The sequence below is a fragment of the Gopherus evgoodei genome, chromosome 2 (genome assembly GCF_007399415.2).
Source record: "Gopherus evgoodei ecotype Sinaloan lineage chromosome 2, rGopEvg1_v1.p, whole genome shotgun sequence".
In the NCBI taxonomy this organism is placed as follows: Eukaryota; Metazoa; Chordata; order Testudines; family Testudinidae; genus Gopherus; species Gopherus evgoodei.
In genome coordinates this window covers 2229401-2252489 of record NC_044323.1, presented here as the reverse complement: position 1 = coordinate 2252489, position 23089 = coordinate 2229401, and the positions used below count along the sequence as shown (strand labels likewise).

The 23089-nt window shown below is 60.1% G+C and overlaps 1 protein-coding gene across 3 annotated transcripts in view; it reads left to right on the top strand.

Annotated features, from left to right (window-relative positions):
• Positions 1–23089, top strand: part of PTPN23 (protein tyrosine phosphatase non-receptor type 23) — a 41742-nt gene extending 18653 nt beyond the window's left edge. For 2 of the 3 annotated variants that reach the window (XM_030549779.1, XM_030549781.1), the window contains 21 exons: positions 350–399; positions 1360–1491; positions 3028–3108; positions 4797–4928; positions 5207–5254; positions 6177–6233; positions 7019–7077; positions 7545–7624; positions 8078–8192; positions 8740–8805; positions 9510–9655; positions 10143–10451; positions 11548–11702; positions 12165–12316; positions 12939–13118; positions 13681–16030; positions 17217–17401; positions 17790–17894; positions 20084–20222; positions 20388–20501; positions 20675–23089. In XM_030549779.1, coding sequence (XP_030405639.1) covers positions 350–399; positions 1360–1491; positions 3028–3108; positions 4797–4928; positions 5207–5254; positions 6177–6233; positions 7019–7077; positions 7545–7624; positions 8078–8192; positions 8740–8805; positions 9510–9655; positions 10143–10451; positions 11548–11702; positions 12165–12316; positions 12939–13118; positions 13681–16030; positions 17217–17401; positions 17790–17894; positions 20084–20222; positions 20388–20501; positions 20675–21220 — 5201 coding nt within the window. In that variant the 3' untranslated portion in view covers positions 21221–23089. The remainder of the gene's footprint in view (positions 1–349; positions 400–1359; positions 1492–3027; positions 3109–4796; positions 4929–5206; positions 5255–6176; positions 6234–7018; positions 7078–7544; positions 7625–8077; positions 8193–8739; positions 8806–9509; positions 9656–10142; positions 10452–11547; positions 11703–12164; positions 12317–12938; positions 13119–13680; positions 16031–17216; positions 17402–17789; positions 17895–20083; positions 20223–20387; positions 20502–20674) is intronic. The other variant, XM_030549780.1, reaches the window with a different exon arrangement.

Here is a 23089-nt window from a genome sequence, read left to right as displayed (position 1 = left end):
ATCAACAAGCAAAATCAGCAAGGATTAAACTGGTGTAGGTCAGCATTTCTCAAACTGGGCTCCGTGGACCCCCAGGGGTCCCCCTCCCACCACCTCTCAGTGCCTCCTGCACACTGGGGGAGCAGCTGTTCAGCAGTGTGCGGGAGGGAGGGGGAGGAACGGGGACAGGGCATGCTCAGGGGAGGGGCTGGAAAGAGGCAGGGAAGAGGAGGGGCAGGGAAGAGGAGGGGCCTTGAGGGATGGGGTGAAGTGGGAGCAAGGCTTGGGCTGAGAGGGGGCTTGGGGGTCTGTGAAAAATGGCCTTGCATATTTTGCCAGTGGCCTTATCTGAATTTCCTGTTCCCAACAGGGGCATTGCATTCCATGCTGGGCGCCATGGACAAGAGAGTCTCCGAGGAGGTAAAGATGCTAAACACCTCGTAGTCTCTCTCCCCCCCCACCCCTTATCGTGGGTGGTTTCTTACAAACAGATGAGAGCACAACGGTCGGCAGGGTGGCGAGTCTTTTCATAGCGATTGTTAATCTCCGGAGGGGACTGGTCACGTTTCCAGGGGCTCGATCCCTTCAAAAACTGCTCTGCCAGCTGCTGGGATTCCTGGGACTGGGGGAGAGGGGTGATTACGGGATTTTTCTTGACACAGTGTATAGCTATAGCAGTGCCTGCAGCAAGCTCTGGGCACCCTGACGTAATGTAACACCCCAGTGTAACCCCACGTGCAATCTTCCCTCCAGCCAATAACAAACCCTCCCATACCCTCTGAACAGATGCCCGGAAGAGACGGGCCGGGCCACGCCACGTACCCTGATGGCAAGGGCACCTCCTGGAGAGTCCTGCCAGCCACTCCCTCCTCTCCTGGCCCAGGGAGCTCCCAGCTGACCTTGCTTATGGAAGCATCGCCTGGGAAGAGAGTCCCTCTGCTGACTATCTCCCAAGCCATGTAGGATTTCACAGCTGAAAATCAGCACCAGCCCCATCTGGGAACCAGATGGCAACCAGAGCAAGGGGGTGACTTACTTTCTGGCTGTAATAAGCAGTAGTTGCTTTTGGCACCCACTAGTCTGAGTGGTCTGATGAGGTCACCCCATGTAGAGTGTCATGGTCATCCAGTCTCCAGGTGAAGAAAGCCTGGACAACTGGGACAGGAGAAGGTTTAACTCCACTTAAGATGGTAACATTTGGGGTTTAAGTCCACTAATGAAGGCAAAAGGTAATTAAAAGAGATCCTGCTGCGTCTCTCAGCTGTTGGTAAATTTCAGGAGTCGAGGCAGCATGGCTTCTGTGCAGCACCCTCTGCTTTGGCTTGGGTGCGTTAGAGCCGTACATGTTTCTTCTCCCCCTTCTGCGGTGGACCTGGCCAGGGTATGAAGGTTTCCTGCACCCATTTCCAGTGCGCAGCCGGGGCTTTCACCTACCTGCGGGATCACTTCCCTCACTCGTACAGCGTGGACATGAGTCACCAGATCCTTAACCTCAACATCAACCTCATGCTGGTAAGGGTGGGCGCTGGCTTTGCTGCTGCTCACCATTCATGCTGGGATCTAGTGGCTAGGCTCGTTAGATGCAGTTCATTTAAAGGGATTTCACCAAAGCTGGCGAGGTGAGGGGAGAAGGCGACGCACTTGGTATTGGGCCTAGCCTTGTCTCATTTTTCAAAGGCCGGTTGGAGTGGGAGCCACCCTTGGACAGACCTGGGTAAAGACGGAGTTGTCCCAGTACCTTGGCACATGCAGATTGTAAGCCTGCTGCCTGCTTAGAGGGAAATTGTCTGAAAAAGGTGGCCAAGAGTGTCTTCCGGTGTCTGTCCTTGTTCAGGAGAGATCCCAGAGCGCTGTGGTAGGGGAGGAATCATGTGTCCGGCTCCAGGACATACACTGATCCCCACAGGGGCAAGAGGAATATTTTTCTGTCCATCCGCAGGGTTGCACGGCTGGATGCATGCGTTGTGGGGTCTGCGCGCTTTCCTCAGATAGTTCCCAGTCCCCATCTGTCGGGTTGGGATACTGAACTCTTGGGCCTAATGGCCTGAGTAGCGAAGGGAGTTCTAAACATCAAATTGAGGAGAGTAAAACATGGTAAGGGAAGAAGTAGGGGGCTGTTGGCAGAGCAGATGGAAATACCTTGACATTGTCCTTCTCCCTGTAGAGAAGAAAGGTAGAGGTGGGTGTGAAGGCAGCTGGCCTGGCTTGCTGCACCAGGAGATCCCATTATAACAGCGCCCTGCCTCTTACATGCTCTTCGCTTTATCCATTCCCATGTGCGGCTCAGGAGACATCAGGCTGATGCCCATTGTCTGGGCAGCACCCGGGCCTTGAAAGGGCGGAAGGGTTTGGATTTTGACTCTCCAAATGAGATGACTTTATTGGCTCAGCAGCACCACAGCTGTACCTGGGCTAAGCTGAGCGTAGGTGAAGTCCAGCCTCTGTGGCCAGCTCGCCTTAGCTAGGGGAAAGAGTGGTGGAAGTGTTTGATTGACCGCCCTCGGGATTGGGCAGACAGAGCCCTGTGCTGGCGGGGGCCGACCTACAGCGTTTTTCAGTTCAGGTCTCCAGAGCCAGTGCAGCCCTGTCCCCTACGTGGGCCCACCAACGTACCTCAGTCCTAGAATCGCCCCTGGAAGTTAGAGGGGAGATCTGTCTCCAAGGCCATTCAGTCCGTGCTTGACCTCGCACCTGAGCCCTCCAACGCGGCGGTGGGGTTTTGTCCACTAGAGACTGGGTCGAATCCATGTGCTCACTTCACGCAGGCCAGTGCCTTGGGGTCGTGACTTATGGTTCCCACTGATGAGCTGGCTTTGAATGGCAATGGAGACAAGAGGCTTTCTGTGCATGGCTAGCCTCATGAGCTGTTCTGGCTCATAGACCAGAAAGCTGGTCTGTGTTGACCTGTCAAGCATGGTAGACTGGAGCCACTGCTGAATGACTCTCCTTTGGGGCTGGCTGGGTTTGGGCAGGAGTGACTTTGAGGAGCTCAGGAATGCAGTGAAGTCTCTGGGAAGAGCTGAGCGTCTCCATTGCTTTTTCTGGAAGGGCCAAGCTCAGGAGTGTCTCTTGGAGAAGTCGATGCTGGACAACAGGAAGAGTTTCCTCGTGGCCAGGATCAGCGCCCAGGTGAGTTGCCCAGGGATCTCTGCTGCTCCAGCGCCTTTTTCTCTGCTGCACTACACTCTGTGGCACGTTAACTGCGATTGAGACGGATCCCGTCCTACTGCCCTGCCACGTACAAGAACAACTCCATGGGAGTCTCTGAACCCCGGGAACGAGCCGAGGTGGTTTGCAAGCAGAGAAGGAAATGCCTATAAACTTTCACTGCTGTGCTGACTGTGGGGGCGGGGTGGGGAACATTAGCTCTCTGCTAGAGCGTGAGGGCAAGCGAGTAATGGTCTAAAGACTAAGCCGTTAAAAATCAAGTCATTTGAGTTAGTCAGTGTCTGAATTTGACGTGATCTTGTCTGAATGAGGGCACAGGCTCAGGCCTTCCTGCGACTGATGGAGATAGCCCTGTAAGCTGCAGTACCTGGGCACTGTGTGGCAGCCTGAACTCCAGCCTGCCTATAATTTCCTGCCAAGTAATGCACATTGGAAAACATAATCCCAAACATACATATAAAATGATGGGGTCTAAATTAGCTGTTACCACTCGAGATCTTGGTCATTGTGAGTAGTTCCCTGAAAACATCCACTCAGTGTGCAGCGGCAGTCAAAACAGCGAACAGACTGTGGGGAATCATTAAGAAAGGGATTGATAATAAAACAGAAAATATCATATCTCTACATAAATCCATGGTACATCCACATCTTGAATACTGTGTGAAGATGTGGTCGCCCCATCTCAAAAAAGATTCATTGGAATTGGAAAAGGTTCAGAAAACTGCATCAAAACTGATTAGGGGTCTGGAACGGCTTCCCTATGAGGAAAGATTTAAAAAGCTGGAACTTTTCATCTTGGAAAAAAGAGGGGATATGATAGAGATCTATGAAATCATGACTGATGTGGAGGAAGTTAAGTAAGAAGTGTTCTTTACTTCTTCTCATAGCACAAGAACTAGGGGTCACCAAATGAAATTAATAAGATGCAGGTTTAAAACAAAAGGAAGCATTTTTTCACACAACGCACAGTCAACCTGTTGAACTCTTTGCCAGAGGATGTTGTGAGGGCCAAGACCATAACAGGGTTCAAAAAAGAAAGGTCCATCAATGGCTATTTGCCAGGATGGGCAGGAATGGTGTCCCTAGCCTCTGTTTGCCAGAAGCTGGGAATGGGCGACAGGGGATGGATCACTTGATTCCTTGTTCTGTTCATTCCCTCTGGAGCACCTGGCCTTGGCCACTGTCGGTAGACAGGACACTGGGCTGGATGGACCTTTGGTCTGACCAGGTACGGCCATTCTTATGTTCTTAACTGGCACTAGGGCAGGGGTCGGCAACCTTTCAGAAGTGCTGTGCCGAGTCTTCATTTATTCACTCTAATTTAAGGTTTCGCATGCCAGTCATACATTTTAACGTTTTTAGAAGGTCCCTTTCTATAAGTCTATAATATATAACTAAACTATTATTGTATTTAAAGTAAATAAGGTTTTTAAAATGTTTAAGAAGTTTCACTTAAAATTAAATTAAAATGCAGAGCCCCTCAGACCGGTGGCCAGGACCCGGGCAGTGTGAGTGCCACTGAAAATCAGCTCGTGTGCCGCCTTCGGCACGCTTGCCATAGGTTGCCTACTCCTGCACTAGGGCTTTCTCCTGGGATTCGGATGCTATGACTCCACCCTGAAGTGCCTCTTGACCGTCTCTCCACATAGGTAGTGGACTACTACAAAGAGGCCTGCCGAGCTTTGGAGAACTCGGACACAGCCTCGCTGCTGGGGAAGATTCAGAAGGACTGGAAGAAGCTGGTGCAGATGAAGATCTACTATTTTGCTGCTATCGCTCATGTAAGTGGGAAGAATGAGGCTATGCATTGGGAGTTTCATCCTGGCTGCCCAAGAGGAATGACCTCACGTCCCTCCACTTGTGGGTGGCTGCAGCTGCTTAAACCCGCTGCGAGGTGGTGGTCACCATGGGCATGAAGTTCCTGAGTGTACATGGACACTGGTCAAATTCAGTCTTCTGTAGTGAGTCCCCTGGCTGGCTTTGTAGGGGTTCAGTCAGTTTCTCTTGAGCCCTTCCCCGAATGAGGACCTCTGCCATCAGCACTTGTGTTTCTTTGCAGTTGCATATGGGAAAACAAGCTGAGGAGCAGCAGAAGTTTGGAGAACGAGTAAGTAAAACTATTTCTGCTTCGGGTTGGTTAACACTCCTGCAATCCAGCTGTAAACCAAGTTCCATCTCATGTGGGCTTGACCTTTAACCCTTTGAAGAGGTTGGGCTACATTGGGAGAACTCACCTGTCCATGATACTGAGGACACATTGAAAGCTTTGGTGTCTATTAAACTGTAACTTGGAAGCCCCTGCCACGTCTGCACCAATCCATGGGGCAAATAGCTGATTGAACTCCCCTACTCCAGGAGAACTTGGGCACTATCTTTCTTATTACTGTGTACGTTTCCAGCTAGGTTCGTTCTTTGGTCCTAAAACTCCTCGTTGGTGTCCTGCCCGTGGAGTGAGCTGTCCCCCAGCAGGGGTAGAGTTAAGGCTGAAAGCTTGTATATGCTGGAGGATGTGACTTTCCGACCCTGTTGTCAGAAGAGAATCCACACTTGCATGATTGCCATTTTCCATGTGATTCCTATTGGGTGCCGTGCAGTGCAGGCACCAAACTCAGGATGTGACACTTGTCTCCTTGTGGCAATGCCTGCTTTGGAACCTGGGCTGGTAGAAGAGCAGCGTGTGGTGTCAGTATCTGGATCGCTGAAGTGGTGGTGTGTGGCACTGCACTTCTCGTGTACCTCCCTTCTCTAGAAAATGTCCCATGGTTGTCTAATGGGCAGCGTACCTTAATTTCAGTTGCTTGATTGTGCTATTAATTAGCTCCTTCTTCTCAGAAGGCCCCGCTGTACTTAATGGCGTTGGATTGTCCCAGGTATCTTTACACAGGGTTCACTGGCCTGTTGGCTGCATGTTCCACAGCAAGTGTGTGTGTGTGTGTGTGTGTGTGTGTGTGTGTGTGTGTACGTACTTTTGTGACTCCTTCCCAGCTCGTAGAGGAGTCTGGCAGAACTTCTCTCTGCTTTCTCTGCAGGTTGTCTACTTCCAGAGCGCTCTGGATAAACTCAACGAAGCTATCAAACTAGCAAAGGTAAGCAGCTTTCTTGTCCATGGTACTGGACCCATAATCTTGAGCCCACCACCCAGCTGGTGAACTTGGCCCGTTTACGGCATGTGATGCAGACAAGAAGTAGATGGCATCTCTGTTGTACAGAGGCCTGAAGAGACTGAGTGGGCTGTTGAAAAGCTCTTGGCATTGGCCTGTCTCTACCCTCACTCAAGTCGGGGGTAAAACTCCCTTTGAGCAATGGGATGCCGGGCCATGCAGCGAACTACCAGAAGAGCCAGGAGTCCCTCTTGCCTTAGCCACTATGGCACTGCCTCTTGTGCTGCACTCCTTGGGGCCCCCCGAATCCTGGGGGCATTCCCATGGAGTGTTCTGGCTCCACAGCCTTGGGCCAGGAGCCAGTTCACCACCGTGGTAGAAGAACGCAAGCCCCCAAGTTTGACACTTGTGGCTGAGGAGTTTGGCACAGGATCGACCAGCCTTGTGTTTGTGGTGCTCCGAATCCCAGTGGTCCGTTGTGAATAACAAGTCAGCCTGCAGCATGCACCCAAGGGCTGGCATCTGCCAGAGGCTGCAGGCAGCCTGCAGCTCTGAGCTGTTCACTGCTCTGTTCATCTCTGCTGGCTGCTTGCAGGTTACGGGGAAATGGGGTGACAGTGAGGGTTGCCAGGCTGCTTCTGCCTTCAGGTCGCTGCTTAGTTTGTGGAGGGCAGCAGGATGCAGCATTCGAAAGGGCTGCTCAGGGTGTTACATTGACTGCAGCGATGTGGCAGAACTGGCTGTTAACTCGTGTTTTTTTCCTCTTCTAGGGTCAGCCTGAAACGGTGCAGGAAGCCCTGCGATTCACCCTGGATGTGATCGGGGGAAAGTGAGTCTGCAGCCGGAATTGCTTCTGGGACTGGAGTCTGTCTCTAGGCTCTCTGGGGTCAAACCTCTTTGCTGAATCTCTCCCCCCACATTCCCCGCTCGCTCTGGGGAGCTCTTCTCTGTGTAGGGTCTCGGTATATAGGGTCAAGTTCACATGTTCTGCTAGTGACTGTAGATCTGTTCTGTACAGGGTCTTCTCACGCTGTCCGCGCTGTAGCATCTCGGTGCTGTGAGCAGCACGTTAAATGACATAGCTAACGTCTGTCACACATGCTTCATCCTCTCCCCAGAAGGAACTGGGTGGAGTTGTACCCAGTGACTGGCAGGTGAAGATAGCAGATAGTGTCCTCTGGGTGGCACGAAAACACCACTCTTGAGGCTCCTGTCTGTCTAACCCAGCAAGCTCACTCTTTGGGTCCCAGCCGGGTCCCCCTTTCCCCCCCGGATTTACACTTCAATTGTTTGTAGGTACAATTCAGCCAAGAAGGACAATGACTTCATCTACCACGAAGCTGTCCCTGCACTGGACACCCTGCAGTCAGTGAAAGGTGAGGCAGCCCGGGCACATCCATCCCTCTGCTGCTACCCACAGCTCTGCAAAACCACGCCATGGCTGGTGCATGATCCTCCAGCCCTGCACAGTCCAGGCTGGAGTGAGGGGGTGGTGATCAGCAAGTCGGGAAGACACTGCTCTGAAAGGGAAGCACTGCGTGCTTTGCACAGATATCTTGGTAATGGGCAGCGATGAGAACACGCTGCCCCCGTAGCACAGGTGGGTTAGATACCAGTCTCTAACCCCTTAGCACCACTCACGCCAGGAACTTCCTGCTCCCAGGGTCTCCATAGCACCTGCTGGAGGCAAACAGCTATTGGTTGCTTTGATCTGCATTTTGGTGGCAGGTGCAGCCCAGAAAACAGCCTCGGGCATGAAAGGAAGTGCTGTGCCCTTGTCTAGGATAATTCACAGTTATCGGTGTCAGGCTGTTCTCTTCTATACCCAGGTGCCACCCTGGTGAAGGCCCTTCCCGTCAACCCCACCGACCCAGCTGTCACGGGCCCAGATATTTTTGCCAAGCTGGTGCCAATGGCCGCCCATGAGGCATCTTCGCTGTACAGGTGAGTGGAAGGGAGCTCCGTAGCAGGTACTTCCCCAGGGCGTCGGCACTCAGTAACAGGAGGGTGCGGATCCTGCCTCGGGGGCCAGGAAGCTGGGGCTAGTGATTCCCTGCCAGAAATGTGGTGGTGATGAGGATGCGTCCGGCACTTGGCACGCCGCAGGTGAATGGGAACTGCAGGAGGCTGAAAGACCTCCCCAAGCAAGTCAGAACCCCCCACCAGGGGCTGGGTCCCCAGCACCTTTTAGTGGAGCAGCCGAAACTGGACACTCAGCTGTGCCTGTGCCTGCCCTGAGAGGGCCCTTCCAGCGTCTCCAGTCCTGAGTGTTTCTCCCTCAGCTCTTGCCTGCCCGCTCCTCCCAGCCCGGCTCTCCAGGAACTCCTGGGACAGGGCAGTGCTGGCCCCTGGCTAGCCGTAGGGCCACTCAGCCTGCTCCCGGAGGGGTTAAGAAGGCTCGAGTCCTGAGCAGGGTACCTGGCACAGGGCTCAGTGATTGTAAGTGCCTTGGTTGGCCTGGGTGCTGAGGGGTTTCTCTTATTCGTCCTAGTGAGGAGAAGGCCAAGCTGCTGAGAGAAGCGATGGCGAAGATCGAGGCCAAGAACGAAGTCCTGGAGTACGTGTGCACTGAGCCTGCGCTAGCGCTGGGGTTTTCCTCGCTGGTGCGGACGGAGCTGGTCCCTGACAGTTCAGGGATCCCCCATTGCATCGCTGTTCTGTGTTCCCCATGCCAGCTAGCGGGCAGTGAGCTCTGCTCCCTTCAGCCATGGCCCAATGCGAGCTCGCCTCCCCCTGACCTGGTGTGGTAGGACAGCAGGTCTCCAAGGTGACCCAAGGCACTGCAGGAAGTGGGGCAGGTGATTCGGTGCTGAGCCACTGCCCTAGAGGGTGCTGTGCTGCGGGAGCCCTCTGCTGGGAAAATACGGAAACCAAGGCACTGGCGAACTGCCCCCCTCCCTCCCGGTTCCCATGGCCCATTCCCAAGAGCTGGGGTATTAACCCTGCATTCAGGCCCAGTTCCAATTTGGGTTATTACATTTTGCCTTTCTGGATTCATCTTGCAGTTTTGTTGGACTGCGTGGATCTCACCTTCCCTTCCTGTCATGCTTCTCCCCAGAGGTGGCTGCGTTTGTGTTCAGGCGGAGTTGACCATGGGGTGCGCGTTCTGTAAAGCCCTTTGGGATGCTTCCAGTTTCTCACTTCAGAGAACCATGATCCCGCTTCCAAAAAACTGGCATCCATGTCTGCAGCCCGGGGTGGTGGGGCTGTGCCCGGGAAGGGTTCTCCCACTGCTCAGAGGGCTTTGCTTTCTGTCTGCAGCCAGTTCATGGACTCCATGCAGCTGGACCCCGAGACGGTGGATAACCTGGACATGTACAACCACATCCCCCCCATCCTGATGGAGAAATGCGCCGCGCTCAGCGTGCGGCCAGACACTGTGAAGAACCTGGTTCAGTCCATGCAGGGTAAGAGCTGATGGCGTGTGTTTGGGGGAATCCCCAATGGAGGAAAAGCCAGTGAGTCATGGTAAGGGGGTCTCCCTAGGAGCTAGAAGGGGGGCTGGGGATCTGACTCCTGGGCTCTATTCTCTGTGCCCCAGGGATAGCTCAGTGGTTTGAGCATAGGCCTGCTAAACCCAGGGTTGTGAGTTCAATCTTTGAAGGGGCCATTTAGGGATCTGGGGCAAAAATCTGTCTGGAGATTGGGCCTGCTTTGAGCAAGGGGTTGGACTAGATGCCACCTGTGATCCCTTCCAACCCTGAGGTTCTATGATTGACATGCTGCCTCCCCTGGTCTACTGGTGAAGTTTGCTCATTTCACTGGGAGGAATGGGACCGTTTGCTGCACCCCCAGGCAGAGCTGGCTCGGTCTCCAGTCGCGCTCCGGGGCCTTGCCCAGCCTCACTGAAAACGCCGCCAGTGTCCTGATGCCTCTGGTTCTCTGCCCCTCCAGTGCTTTCGGGAGTCTTCACAGACGTGGAGGCCTCCTTGAAAGAGATCAGAGACCTCCTGGATGATGACGAGCTGCAGGACCAGAAGCTGCAGGAGCTGCTTGGCAAGCCGGGTTCTCCTCCCAGCCCTTCCCCGGGGCTGGCTGAGGTCAGCAAAGAGTGGGCCAAGTACATGGAGGTGCACGAGAAGGCCAGCTTCACCAACACGGAGCTGCACAAAGCCATGAACCTGCACATCAGCAACCTGCGACTGCTGAGCGGGCCCTTGGAGCAAGTGCGGGCTGCCTTGCCCACGCCGGCCCTGACGGAAGGTGAGCGCCAGGGCCATGGCATACTGAGCCTCGCCCCTCCCCTCCCCTCCCTAGGAGAGCTCTGGCTGGGTCTGAGCTGCGCCTGGCTTCCTGGCCTGCCGCTGTACGAGTCCCTCGCTGTGCCAAGGAGACGTTAATGCCGAGATCCAAGTTATTCTCCTTCCTTGGTCTTCCCTGACTCTCGCTGCCCCCAGAAGAATGAATCTGCTCCTACCGTGGGCCCCAAGCCAGGGCCTTCCCTCCGGGCCTTGTCCCTCTCATGCTTTGGGCTCCAGCTGGGTCCCTCTGCAGTGCTCTGCTGGTTCCCAGCCTGTGGGGTCAGATGAAGAGCTAGTGATGGGGACAGAGGCTGGATCAGAAGGCAGGTTGGGTCTAGATTCCAGGTGAAATTTCCAACCTACCCAGGCTCCAAGCTCTAGAACGCAGACAGACACCGCCCTGCCCTCCAGCCCCCGGCTGGCTCAGAGACACCCTGAGACTTGCCTGGTGGTTCTCCCAGCACTGCAACTCAGGCAGAGCTAAATGACTGCAGGGGTATAGTATTAACTGGCCAGTCAGCGCCGCCGAGCCCACGGCCTGCCGCATGGCTTAGATAAATGGTGACGGCAAAGCTTTGCTGCAGATCCTGGTGCGTGAAGCTCGGATCTGTGGGTGATGGGTGGAGTATAAAGGGCAGAATGCCTCCAGCTAATGTCACCCCATCGCTCTGGCTGAGCCCCCTGGATCTGCTCCCTGGGGCAGGGTGTGATCTGACGCCAGCTGCTTGCTTGTCCTGTCTTGCTGCAGGGCTGGGTGAGCGAGCTGGGTTCGGTGGTGCCTCAGCATTGCCAGTTTGCTGAATTTCTGCTGGAGACTGTTCCTGGGGGGCTGTAGGAAGCAGGCACCCCGCTTGGCTTTCAGACCCCACAGTGTGTCTTGAGCAAGAGTCAAATTTAGCCCTGGAGCAGGGGGCCAGGTTCGATTGGCACCAACAGGAGCTGTACCTACCCGTGCTAGGGATCGTTTCCCCCTGGTGGGTGAGCCAGGTGACCGCAGTATGGAGCCTGTGGCTCGGGGAGCCCCCCAGGTGGTGATGGCTTTCTCCTTCCTCCCGCAGACGACAAGCAGGTGCTGCAGAATTTGAAGCGGATCCTGTCCAAAGTGCAGGAGATGAAGGATCAGCGAATGTCCTTGGAGCAGCAGCTCCGTGAGATGATCCAGAAGGACGACATCACCACCTCCTTAGTGACAACCGACCGCTCAGAGATGAGGGTGAGGCCCTGGGCCGAGTGCCGAGCTGCTGCGTTGTCTGGGACTGAGCTGAGCCTATTGCGTTCCAAACAGACGTCAGCCCCCTCTCACACCCCCTGCTCGCTGTTACTCCCTGTCCCTGCCTGCCGGCCATGGTCACATCCCCTTTGGAGCTGATTGAGCTCCTGGGCCATTTCTGCTGCTCTCTGCACTCTACAGTGTGCTAGTCTATCTGGTCAGAGCCGATGATGGCATCTGCGGTGCCCCCAAGTCACACCGAGGGCCTTGCTCCGCCCTGCCATGCATCATGCTTCTATTGTGGCCTCTTCCTGCCACTGTCAGTGGGAACTTCCCCTTAACTTGCTGTCAGCGAGCTCCAGCCCTCCCCGCACTCAGCTTGTGGGGATCCCCGCTGAGTCCCCCAGCCTAGCGCTGCAGCCCAGCTCTCCCGCTAAGCCCAGAACACTCCTCTTGCCCTGACAGAAGCTCTTCGAAGAGCAGCTGAAGAAGTACGACCAGATCAAGGTGTATCTGGAGCAGAACCTGGCGGCCCAGGAGAACGTCCTGAAGGCCTTGACGGACGCCAACGTCAAGTATGCGGCGGTGCGGAAGGTCTTGGCTGAGGTGGAGCACAAGTGAGTGCGCGGGGAGCATGGCGTCGCCTGCAGAGGGCAGTGGTGGTTGCTGTGGCAGAGTCCATTCCCAGCAAGCTGTGCTATCCCTGTGGTGCATAACACGATCCCAGCCTCCGTTCTCCGGTGAGGAATGCCCCCAGCCAGCCCGAAGCCAGCCACTCGCTCTGTGCACGCTAGGACCTCTCGGCCAACGTGGGGAGGGGTGGGGTCTACAGGCCCTCGCCAGCCCCTCCACTCTTCCTTTACAGAGATCCACATCCTAGCTGGGCCCATGCTGGTTGCTGCTGACTTCGCCTCCTGTGCCCCATGGCGCTAACCCCAGGGCGCCCATAAGCTGCCCCCCAGCAGGCCCTAGTGTTTGAGTTTGTCTGCTTTGAGACTGGTTCAGCTATAAACCAGAGGAGTGGTCCCCGGGAGCTGTCAGTGGAGGAGAGGAAATCCTGGCCCCCCCCACGGGCTGGGTCCCTGACTGGAGTGTGCCAGGGCCGTCGCTGTGGTGGGGTGTCTAGAGGCCTGTGAGCCTTGCTCTCACCCCCCTCCCCATCCCCCAGATTTCCAGGACTGCTCTGTTAATATTGCCTCGCCCCCGCCCCTCCCCGCATACCCTGCATTGACTCTCCAGGTGGAACACCACGCTGCAGACACTGGTGGCCTCCTATGAAGCCTACGAAGACCTGATGAAGAAGGCTCAGGAGGGGAAAGATTTCTACGCGGATCTGGAGAGCAAAGCAGCCAAACTCCTGGAGAAGGCCCGAGCAGCCTGCCAAGCGTCTGAAGCAAGCCGGCAGCAGGTCCTGGAAAGGTAGGTCACCTGCCCCACATCCACTCCACCTTGGTGGCTGGGGTTGGGTTCTGCTACTCCTTGTGTCCGGTTGGCCTTCTGCAGTGGTCAGCTTGTTCACCATGTTCACATTTCTTGGCGGGGGGCTGGGCATGCTGTGGAGCTGAGAACCCAAATGTTGGGGTGTTTTTCACACTCCCCCAAGTCCCGTGGTGTGGGAGGGTGACTAGGAGTGGTGCAGAGACCAAGTGGCACATGGGAGCCCTTAACAGTGACCACGACAGGGCCCGGGGATGAAATCGGACTTGCAGGATAGGTGCGTCAGCCCATCCCCTAGGGCTGCAGCTGGGTGCCAAGGGCGCAGAATCAGCCACTGCCGCTGGCTGTCTCAGCGCTAGAGCCCAAGCCCCTCTCCCCTCCCAGAGGGAGGTCCCTGCAGGAGAGGCTGGAGGTACCTTCTGCCAGCCCCTGGGACTCAGCACTTGCAGCTGGGCGGATGGGTGAGGGAGCGCACACCCTCTCCGCTCAAAACACCAGTGCCACGGGGCTGGTTGGCATCACATGCCTGCTCTTGCTTTGGTAGAGAAATGAAGAAGAAGCCGCCTCCGAGGCCCACTGCTCCCAAGCCGGCCCTGCAGAAGAAGGCCTCTGAGCGGGACCTGGACCTTGCGGCCGGCCTGGATGGAGCAGACCTGCAGCAGCTGGGCTCCCTCTCTCTGGCCGACCTGCCGGAAGAGCTCCGGAGCTTGCCCCCTGACGTGCTGGCAGCGCATCTCACCAGGCTGCCTGCGGATGCCCTGGCTGCCTTCTCCATCAACCCGGCCTTCAGCAGCGGTGGCATGAGGCCCCCAGGCCAGGAGGCTTTCCCAGCTGGCGCCCGGGCAGCCAATGCTCCGATACAGCCGCCAATGGCAGCCCAGCCTGGCGTTCCCTTTAACCCTGCTCAGTTCAGTACTTCGGTGCCTCTGCCGGGACACTACTTCCCTGCCCGGCTGGCGACCCCCCCGCAAGGTGCCCCTGGGAGCCCTCTGCAAGGCCCCTTCCCCCCACAGACCTACAGCGGGCCCCCTGTGCTGCCGTCCCAGGTGATGCAGCCCCACAGGCCTCCAAGTTCTGCCCCGTCGCCCAGCCCTCAGCTCTACCCGGCTGGCACCTTGCAGAGAGGCCCTGGGCATCCCAGCCCTGGCCCTGCCCCCATTCAGCCCGGCTATGCAGGCCCTCAGGTGCCTCCCCAGAGATCCTCCCCCCAGCATGTGCCCATGCCTGGCTCTGCTCCAGCTCCCATCACCCCCAATGCCTCCTACAGGATGGGGCAGCCGGTCTCCTCCTGCGGGGCTCTGCCAGGTGCCTTCCCCACAGCCATGGCCCCGCCCCAGCCCCCGCGGTTCAGTGGCCAGGCCCCAGGAGGGAGCAACGGCCCTCCTCACCCCCTTGGGGTCCGCCCGGCCACCACAACCGTCGACAGCATCCAGGCGCCCATTTCCAGCTACACCGCACCCAGGGCCATGGGTGGGCACATGCCCCCGCGGCTCACCAGCCAGCCGCCAGGGCTCCCTCCTCAGGGCAGCTTCCTTGGCCCGCCTGCCCAGTTCCCCTATGCCCAAGGCGGCGTCCAGCCGTTCGGCCAGCAGCCCCCGTTCCCAGCGGGACCGCCCGCTCCAAGCTTCCCCCAGCAGCAGTACCCACCTCAGGCCCAGCTCCAGCCGCTGCCCATGTACCAGCCGCAGGCCCAGTTCCCTGGCCAGCATTCGGGGCTGGCCCATGTTTCTCCCAGCCATGGCCAGATCCATGCCCAGCTGAGAACACAGCTCTACCCACTTCCTTCCCAGGACAGCGCCCCTCACTCCTTCCCTGCAGCTATGCCCTGCGGGCCTCCCCCGCTGGCTCAGAGCCTCTCAGGCACTATGGTGGCCCCGGCTCAGCAGCTCCACCCTCACCGCTCGCTTGCCGGCCTGCAGCCCATGCCAGCCGGCTCCTCTGCCCAAGTGGTCTCTGCGATGCCCTATTGTCCCGCCCCTTCTGCCTGCCATCCGGGGCCCCCTACAAACCAGCTGCCGCCTGGCTCTGCCATGCCACTGGCTGGTCCCCAGCCCCCAGCTTCGAGTCAGTCCGGCCCTCACCATGTCCCGCCTTCCCCCAGTCCCGCTCTGAGCCAGATGCCAGGCAGTGTTATCATCCCGGGTCCTGCCATCCCTTCACCGGCACCATCCCCCCAGCCATCTCTGGCTATCCAGCCTCCAGCCATCTTGCCTTCCTCAGTGCCCGGCGCCCCTGCCCTGCCACAGCGACCCCCCCCATCGCTCACCCCCGGCACAGCCCCGCCGGCACAGAGCCCAGCTGAGCTCCAGTTCCACCGGCAGAGCTCTTCCACGGACGATCTGCTTTCTTCAAGCCCCGAAAGCCAGCATGGGGGCTCCAAGACCGCGGTGAACCAGCCGCTGCTGCAGCCCACCAAGGCAGACGCCAAGGAGGGGCAGAAACCCAAGGCGGTTCAGCTGATCGAGAACGACCCATACGAGAAGCCCGAGCACATCATGAGGCTGCTCTCTGAGCTGGATCGGTTCCGGGGCGTGGTGGCCAGTCTGGAGAAGCCCATCCCCAGGAGCGTCCCCGAGCTGGACGGAATCTGGAAGGAGCTCCAGGATGCCCAGGAGAGGGATGCCCGGCAGCTGTCCATCGCCATTGCCCGCTGCTACTCCATGAAAAACCGTCACCAGGACATCATGCCCTACGACAAGAACCGCATCGTTCTGCAGTCGGGCAAGGACGACTACATCAATGCCAGCAAGATAGAGGACCTGTCCTCCTACTGCCCCACCATCATCGCCACCCAGGCCCCGCTGGTGGGGACAGCCTCCGACTTCTGGCTGATGATCTACGAGCAGAAGGTCTCCCTCATAGTCATGCTGGTCTCAGAGCAGGAAATAGAGAAGGTAGGATCTCCAGGAGCTCCTCAGGGCAGGACTTCCTCACCCGGCAGCTTCCATGAGGGAGGTGGTAAAGTGGGCGGTGATCAATAGTTCTCTATGCCCACTGAGGGTGGGGCAAGAAGAACCGGCTTGTGGAAAGAGAGCTGTAGGCTGGATCTGAGGGAAAGCTTTCAAACAAACAGGGTCGTTAAGCTCTGGATCAGGCTTCCCAGGGAGGTGGTGGGTCCCCAGCATTGACCAGGTTGGACAATCCCCTGTCAGGGATGGTTCAGATTTACCTAGCCCTGCCTCAGCATGGTGTTGTGAGCTGCTCGAGGTCCTTCTGGCCAGCAAAGCTGAGCGAGATGGGGATGGTTTCACTCGAAAGCTGAGTTCCTGGCCAGTTCTGGCTGGATGTTGGTAGGAAGCCTGCTGGTGGGCACTCTGCGTTGTCTTGAAGGTAATGACGACAATGCCAGCAGGGGCTTGACTGGTCCCAGGAAGGGAGATTCGAGGCTGTGGAGAACCCACCAGGTTGAGGGGTGGCAGATGTTGCCTGTGTGTCAGAGTTCAGGGGAGAGTGCTGGATTGCTGAGCCCCCACAAGGTTGTACCATCCAGCTACAGGGGCAAGTAACATACACCTGGCATCTTCCATCCAGGATAGTGTGTCGGGATAATGGCACCTGGCCCTGAAATGCAGCCAACTCTGGGTGGAACGACCCACAGCATCATTACACTAGCCTTAGGCCAGGAGGTGAAGGATACTGTGTCTGTCTGTGACTGCGTGGCAGGGGGAGATGGGGAAGGCAGCTGGTGACAACTGAGGGGAACTTGGCCAAGGCCCCCAGGCTGCCAGGTCCTCTGTGCAATTTGTTGGTTTATCCCCCTGAACCTGCAGCAGGATGGCTCTGGCACTGTGTTCTGGGCTGGGGTGGGGGGTCCTGGTGGCTCTGGCCCTGGTGTTACATTCTGGGCTGGGGGGGCAGTGGTGGTCTGGGCTAGTGGGGGCTGTGCTGGGAAGAGGGGCAGTAGTGGGTTGGGCTGCAGGCTGGGGGGGCCCTGGCATTATGGTCTGGGTTGCGGGGGCTGTGCTGGGCTGCAGGGGTGGTGGTGGTCTGGGCTGCAGGCTGGGGGGGCCCTGGTGTTATGTTCTGGGCTGGGGGCCGGGGCTCCGCTCCTTGCCCTGAGCCCGGTCTCTCGCCCCACAGCAGAAAGTGGTGCGGTACTTCCCGCAGGAGCGGGGCCAGCCCATGGTGCAGGGCCCCATCACCTTGCTCCTCACCAGCCTGAAGGTGGCCCCGACGCACGTGGAGAGGATGATCACCCTCCAGTTCCGCGACCAGAGCCTGAAGCGCACCGTCATCCACCTGCAGTTCACAGCCTGGCCTGAGCTGTACGTGCCGCGGGGCGGGGGGCGAGGCCCTGGGCGCTCCTGGGACACTTGTGCCGATTAGATCAGGACTTCCCACCCCGGGGGGCTGGGCTGCAAGCGCTGACCTGGGGCAGAGCTTCTGTTCCCTCCCAGCTGGTGCCCCCCTCCAGGGCCCTGTGGGGTGGCACGGAGGGAGATCTCACTAGTGGCACTGTAGACCCTACCAGGCCCCCAGGGGAGGGGGGAATCGAGCCCTGTCCCACTGGGAGGAGCGTGGCACCTCCCTTGAGCACCCAGCTCGTGGGATGGGGGTAGAAACCCTCCCCTGCAAGGCTTGGCAGGCCAGGGTCTGGCTCCGGGCATGGCAGGTCCTTGCCCCTCGCCAACAGCTCCTCCCTTCCTCCCGCAGGGGCCTGCCCGACAGCAAGGGGAACCTGCTGCGCTTCATCCAGGAAGTACACGGGCACTACCTGCACCAGCGCCCCCTGCACACCCCCATCGTGGTGCACTGCAGGTAAGGCAGCGCTGCTGGGGCCAGGTTCGCTGCTCAGCCTCAGGGAGCGCGGAGCGGCGCCCCGGGGCCAGGTTCACTGCTCGGCCTCAGCTAGGGAGCGCAGCGCCCCGGGGCCAGGTTCGCTGCTCGGCCTCAGCTAGGGAGCGCGGCCCTCCCATGGCCAGGTTCACTGCTCGGCCTCAGCTAGGGAGCGCGGCGCCCCGGGGCCAGGTTCACTGCTCGGCCTCAGCTAGGGAGCGCGGCGCCCCGGGGCCAGGTTCGCTGCTCGGCCTCAGCTAGGGAGCGCGGCGCCCCGGGGCCAGGTTCGCTGCTCGGCCTCAGCTAGGGAGCGCGGCGCCCCGGGGCCAGGTTCGCTGCTCGGCCTCAGCTAGGGAGCGCGGCGCCCCGGGGCCAGGTTTGCTGCTCGGTCTCAGCTAGGGAGCGCGGCGCCCCAGGGCCAGGTTCACTGCTCGGTCTCAGCTAGGGAGCGCGGCGCTGCAGCTGCCTGGGCCCCGGCCCTCCCATGGCCATGTTCACTGCTCGGCCTCAGCTAGGGAGCACGGCGCCCCGGGGCCAGGTTCACTGCTCGGCCTCAGCTAGGGAGCGCGGCGCTGCAGCCGCCTGGGCCCCGGCCCTCCCATGGCCACGTTCACTGCTCGGCCTCAGCTAGGGAGCGCGGCGCCCCAGGGCCAGGTTCACGGCTCGGCCTCAGCTAGGGAGCGCGGCGCCCCAGGGCCAGGTTCACTGCTCGGTCTCAGCTAGGGAGCGCGGCGCTGCAGCTGCCTGGGCCCCGGCCCTCCCATGGCCATGTTCACTGCTCGGCCTCAGCTAGGGAGCACGGCGCCCCGGGGCCAGGTTCGCTGCTCGGCCTCAGCTAGGGAGCACGGCGCCCCGGGGCCAGGTTCACTGCTCGGCCTCAGCTAGGGAGCGCGGCGCCCCGGGGCCAGGTTTGCTGCTCGGTCTCAGCTAGGGAGCGCGGCGCTGCAGCTGCCTGGGCCCCGGCCCTCCCATGGCCATGTTCACTGCTCGGCCTCAGCTAGGGAGCACGGCGCCCCGGGGCCAGGTTTGCTGCTCGGTCTCAGCTAGGGAGCGCGGCGCCCTGGGGCCAGGTTCACTGCTCGGCCTCAGCTAGGGAGCGCGGCGCCCCGGGGCCAGGTTCGCTGCTCGGCCTCAGCTAGGGAGCGCGGCGCCCCGGGGCCAGGTTTGCTGCTCGGTCTCAGCTAGGGAGCGCGGCGCCCCGGGGCCAGGTTCGCTGCTCGGTCTCAGCTAGGGAGCGCGGCGCCCCGGGGCCAGGTTCGCTGCTCGGCCTCAGCTAGGGAGCGCGGCGCCCCGGGGCCAGGTTTGCTGCTCGGTCTCAGCTAGGGAGCGCGGCGCCCCGGGGCCAGGTTCGCTGCTCGGTCTCAGCTAGGGAGCGCGGCGCTGCAGCTGCCTGGGCCCCGGCCCTCCCATGGCCATGTTCACTGCTCGGCCTCAGCTAGGGAGCACGGCGCCCCGGGGCCAGGTTCACTGCTCGGCCTCAGCTAGGGAGCGCGGCGCCCCGGGGCCAGGTTCGCTGCTCGGTCTCAGCTAGGGAGCGCGGCGCCCCGGGGCCAGGTTCGCTGCTCGGTCTCAGCTAGGGAGCGCGGCGCCCCGGGGCCAGGTTCGCTGCTCGGCCTCAGCTAGGGAGCGCGGCGCCCCGGGGCCAGGTTTGCTGCTCGGTCTCAGCTAGGGAGCGCGGCGCCCCGGGGCCAGGTTCGCTGCTCGGTCTCAGCTAGGGAGCGCGGCGCTGCAGCTGCCTGGGCCCCGGCCCTCCCATGGCCATGTTCACTGCTCGGCCTCAGCTAGGGAGCGTGGCGCCCCGGGGCCAGGCTCGCTGCTTGGTCCCAGCCAGGGAGCGCGGGGCCGTCTGGGCCCCAGCTCTGCCGTGGCATGGGAGCAGGGCGGGCATCCTGCCCGTTTGGAGCAGACCTCCCTCGACGCCAGCAGCAGCCCAGGGCCGGAAGCCAGCGCATTGCTGGGACGCTGCAGGGCTGGCTCTTTCCCCAGCAGTTCCCAAGCCAGACTGCAGCTCTGCCCTGCGTGGCAGAGGATTCTCTGGCCCTGGGGGAGAAGGGGCACTCTACCCACAATGCAGTGCTGGGGAAGGGGGCTGTGGGCTTCCTGCTCCCGCTCACCCAGGCTTTGGCAGGGTTCCCCAGTGTTGCCCCCTGGGCGCTGTCTCTTCCCACCAGCTCTGGGGTGGGGCGCACCGGTGCCTTCTGCCTGATGTACGCAGCAATGCAGGAAGTGGAGGCTGGGAACAGCATCCCTGACCTGGCCCAGCTGGTGAAGAGGATGCGCCAGCAGAGGAAGCACATGCTGCAGGAGAAGGTAATGTGCTGGGGGTGGAGCTGGGGGCCCAGGCACCTGGCTCAGCAGTGCCATGATGCCCTTTGAGTGGCACAGTGTCTGCTCGGCTCTGGCCACTCCTGGCACCTGGGCGTGTCCTTCGTGAGCTTTGGGCTCAAGGGATCTCGCTGGCTGCTTCTCTTCCAGCTGCACCTCAAGTTCTGCTATGAAGCTGTCCTCAAGCACGCCGAGCAGGTACTGCAGAGACACGGGGTCACCACGCCGGCTTCCAGCAAGCCCCCCAGCAGTGCTGCCCAGAAGGTGGGTCCCGGCGCTGGGAAGGGCGGGGCTCCGGAGCCGTGTTCCGCCTGGCTCCCGGACCCCTTTGGCCAGAACCTGGCAGCTCCAGGCCTTGTGGCTGATCCGTGCTGACTGGAGCAGGGGAGTCTAGTGTCCAGGGAGGGGCCTGGGCTGACCTCTGGCTTCTCTTTCAGCTGTACTTGCATCAGGACCCGCAGGACCTAGTGCTGGGTGGGGACATGCCCATCAGCTCCATCCAGGCCACCATTGCCAAGCTGAGCATCAAGCCCCCTGGGGGCGGCCCGGAGTCTCCCCCTAACTGGCAGCTGCCCGAGCCAGCAGCAGTGCCCGAAGCTGCCAGCCCAGGGGCGGTTCCTGCAGCACCCGCCAGCGTCGCCCAGCCCAGCCTGACAGAGCACGTGCCCCCCACCAGTGCCGAGCTGCCCCCCGCCTCCACCATGCCTGTGCTGCTGCCCGAAGCCGAGAGCAGCAACCATGTGGAGGAGAGACCCAGCAGGGAGTCTTCAGCCACAAGCCTGGCTCCTTCCTCTTCCTCGCTGGAGCTCCTGGCATCCCTGACCCCTGAGGCCTTCTCCTTGGACAGCTCCCTGAGGGGCAAGCCGCGGATGAACAAGCAGAGCTTCCTGCAGCCCCAGAACGGGGAGGGGCTGCGGGGGCCCCGGCCCAGTGATGACCCCCTCAGCATGCTGGACCCGCTGTGGACACTCAATAAAACCTGAGCTGGGGGGCCTGGCCCAGCTCAGCTCTGGGGACATGGGCACACACAGCCCCTCCCTGGCCATGCCAGCACACCCCTTCTGCTGCCCCCATGGCCCCTGGGGAGCCCCCCAGCCTGCTGGCTGGAACCTGGGGTGTTGGACCACAGCCTCCGTCCCCGCTCAGCCCTGGGCTGCAGGGAGGGTTGAGAAATGCACACACAGCACTACAGGCTGGCACCCCGCTTGGCGCCTGGGCCCCCTGGCAGCTAGCCCGGGGTGCCCCCGACGGCATGGAGAGCCACTGTTCCCTCGCCACCAGGGCCGCTGCGTGTCCCAGAGCCCCCCTGGGGGAGGCCGAGCCTTGGTGCAGCTGGCCCACTGCAGCTCCTGCCTTGGGCCAGGAGCCAGCCCTCCAGTGCCCCCTGCTCTTCCATTCACAGACCCCCAGGGGCTGGGGCACTGATCAGCGCTGCGCCCTAGCCGCTCTCCAGGCAAGACCCCTGGGCTCGGACACATGGCCGAGGGACAGTGGCTGAGAGCCCCCCGCTGGGACCCAGGGGTCCTGGCCCAGCCCTGGCAGGGAGGGATGTCCGGCTCCCTGCTTCTCCTGGTGTCCAGTTGCCCTTCCTGCTTGCTCCAGCGCTGGGCAGGAGCTGGGCCGTGGGGGCGCCTCCCTCAGCGCTTCTGTCTCCTGGGCTGCACAGCGTGTACTGCAGGTTCCCACACCCTGCTGCTGGGACTGGGTTCCTGGGCTGTCTCCTGCTGCGGGCGGGGGGCTGGGCCTGGTGCTCTCAGCCCAGGTAACCGACAGGTTTAAGGCTGCAGGCTGCCCCAGTGTAACCCCAGCCAGGGGCTGCACCCTGCATGGCCCAAACCCTGGGCCAGGGGCAGGCGGCTGCTGCAGTTCTGCTCAGCAGGGCCCCATGTTCCATGCAGCTCGGTTTGCTGGCAGCAGGGCAAAAATCAGAGCTGTGACTACGGGGGGGGGAGCTGCCATGTGCAGTGGTGGGGGGGTTGGCAGTAAATCAGTGATGGGTCATTCCTGGTGTCTGAAATAGCTTTGATTCTCTGCACCTTGCCCCAAGCTCTGCCACTGGGCAGGAGGTTTTCTTGCTGAGGTGCTTGCTAACCAGCTCAGGCTGGAAGCCCCGGAGCTGAGTAGGGGCACAGACCCTGCATGGAAGTGGATTCGGTATCCACCCCCTGGGGCTGTCTTACAGAGCCAGCTGCTGTCTCGGGGGGGGGAGGGGGGCAAGCACCAGCCAGCTGCTGGGATCTCAGCTGAGGGGGGGGGGAAATCCTGGTGCTGCTGGGTTGCGTGTGCATATCTTATGGAAAAGTGCCAGAAAACACATGCCCCCCCCGGGGTCCTTCCCAGGAGCAGGCGGCCAGCAGCTGCCGAGGGAACTGGGCTTGTTCTGTGTTAAGCTATGGGGCTGGCTGGAACTGGCAGAAGCAGGAGACGAGGTCAGCATGGCCTTAGCAAGCTCTGGGAGTGGCGCCCATTACAGCAGGGGGATGGGACCTCAACTGCTTAGGTCACTAGTTCCCACCTGCATCTCACCTGCTGGGGCTCTTGGGTGCATCTCATACTGTACAGTGCCTCCCCCTCCCCCAGCTTCCATGCTGGGCCCTCTGGGCCCTGCTGCTCCTGCCTCCTGCAGCCTGAGCTGGGCAGTGCAGACTGACCTCCGAACCAGGGGGCGCTGGGCAGAAATGGCCATGGTGCACGGCCCTGGAGCATGGCTGCTGGTGCTCCGTGGAGCTCTTGGTCCCTCTGCATTTGTACAAACGTAGCATTGTCCGCCCCCGGGTTCTGATCTGACTCCATAATTAGAACTGACTTTTTCAGCTCTTTGCTACTTCAATAAATGGACAATTTGCTCTGGA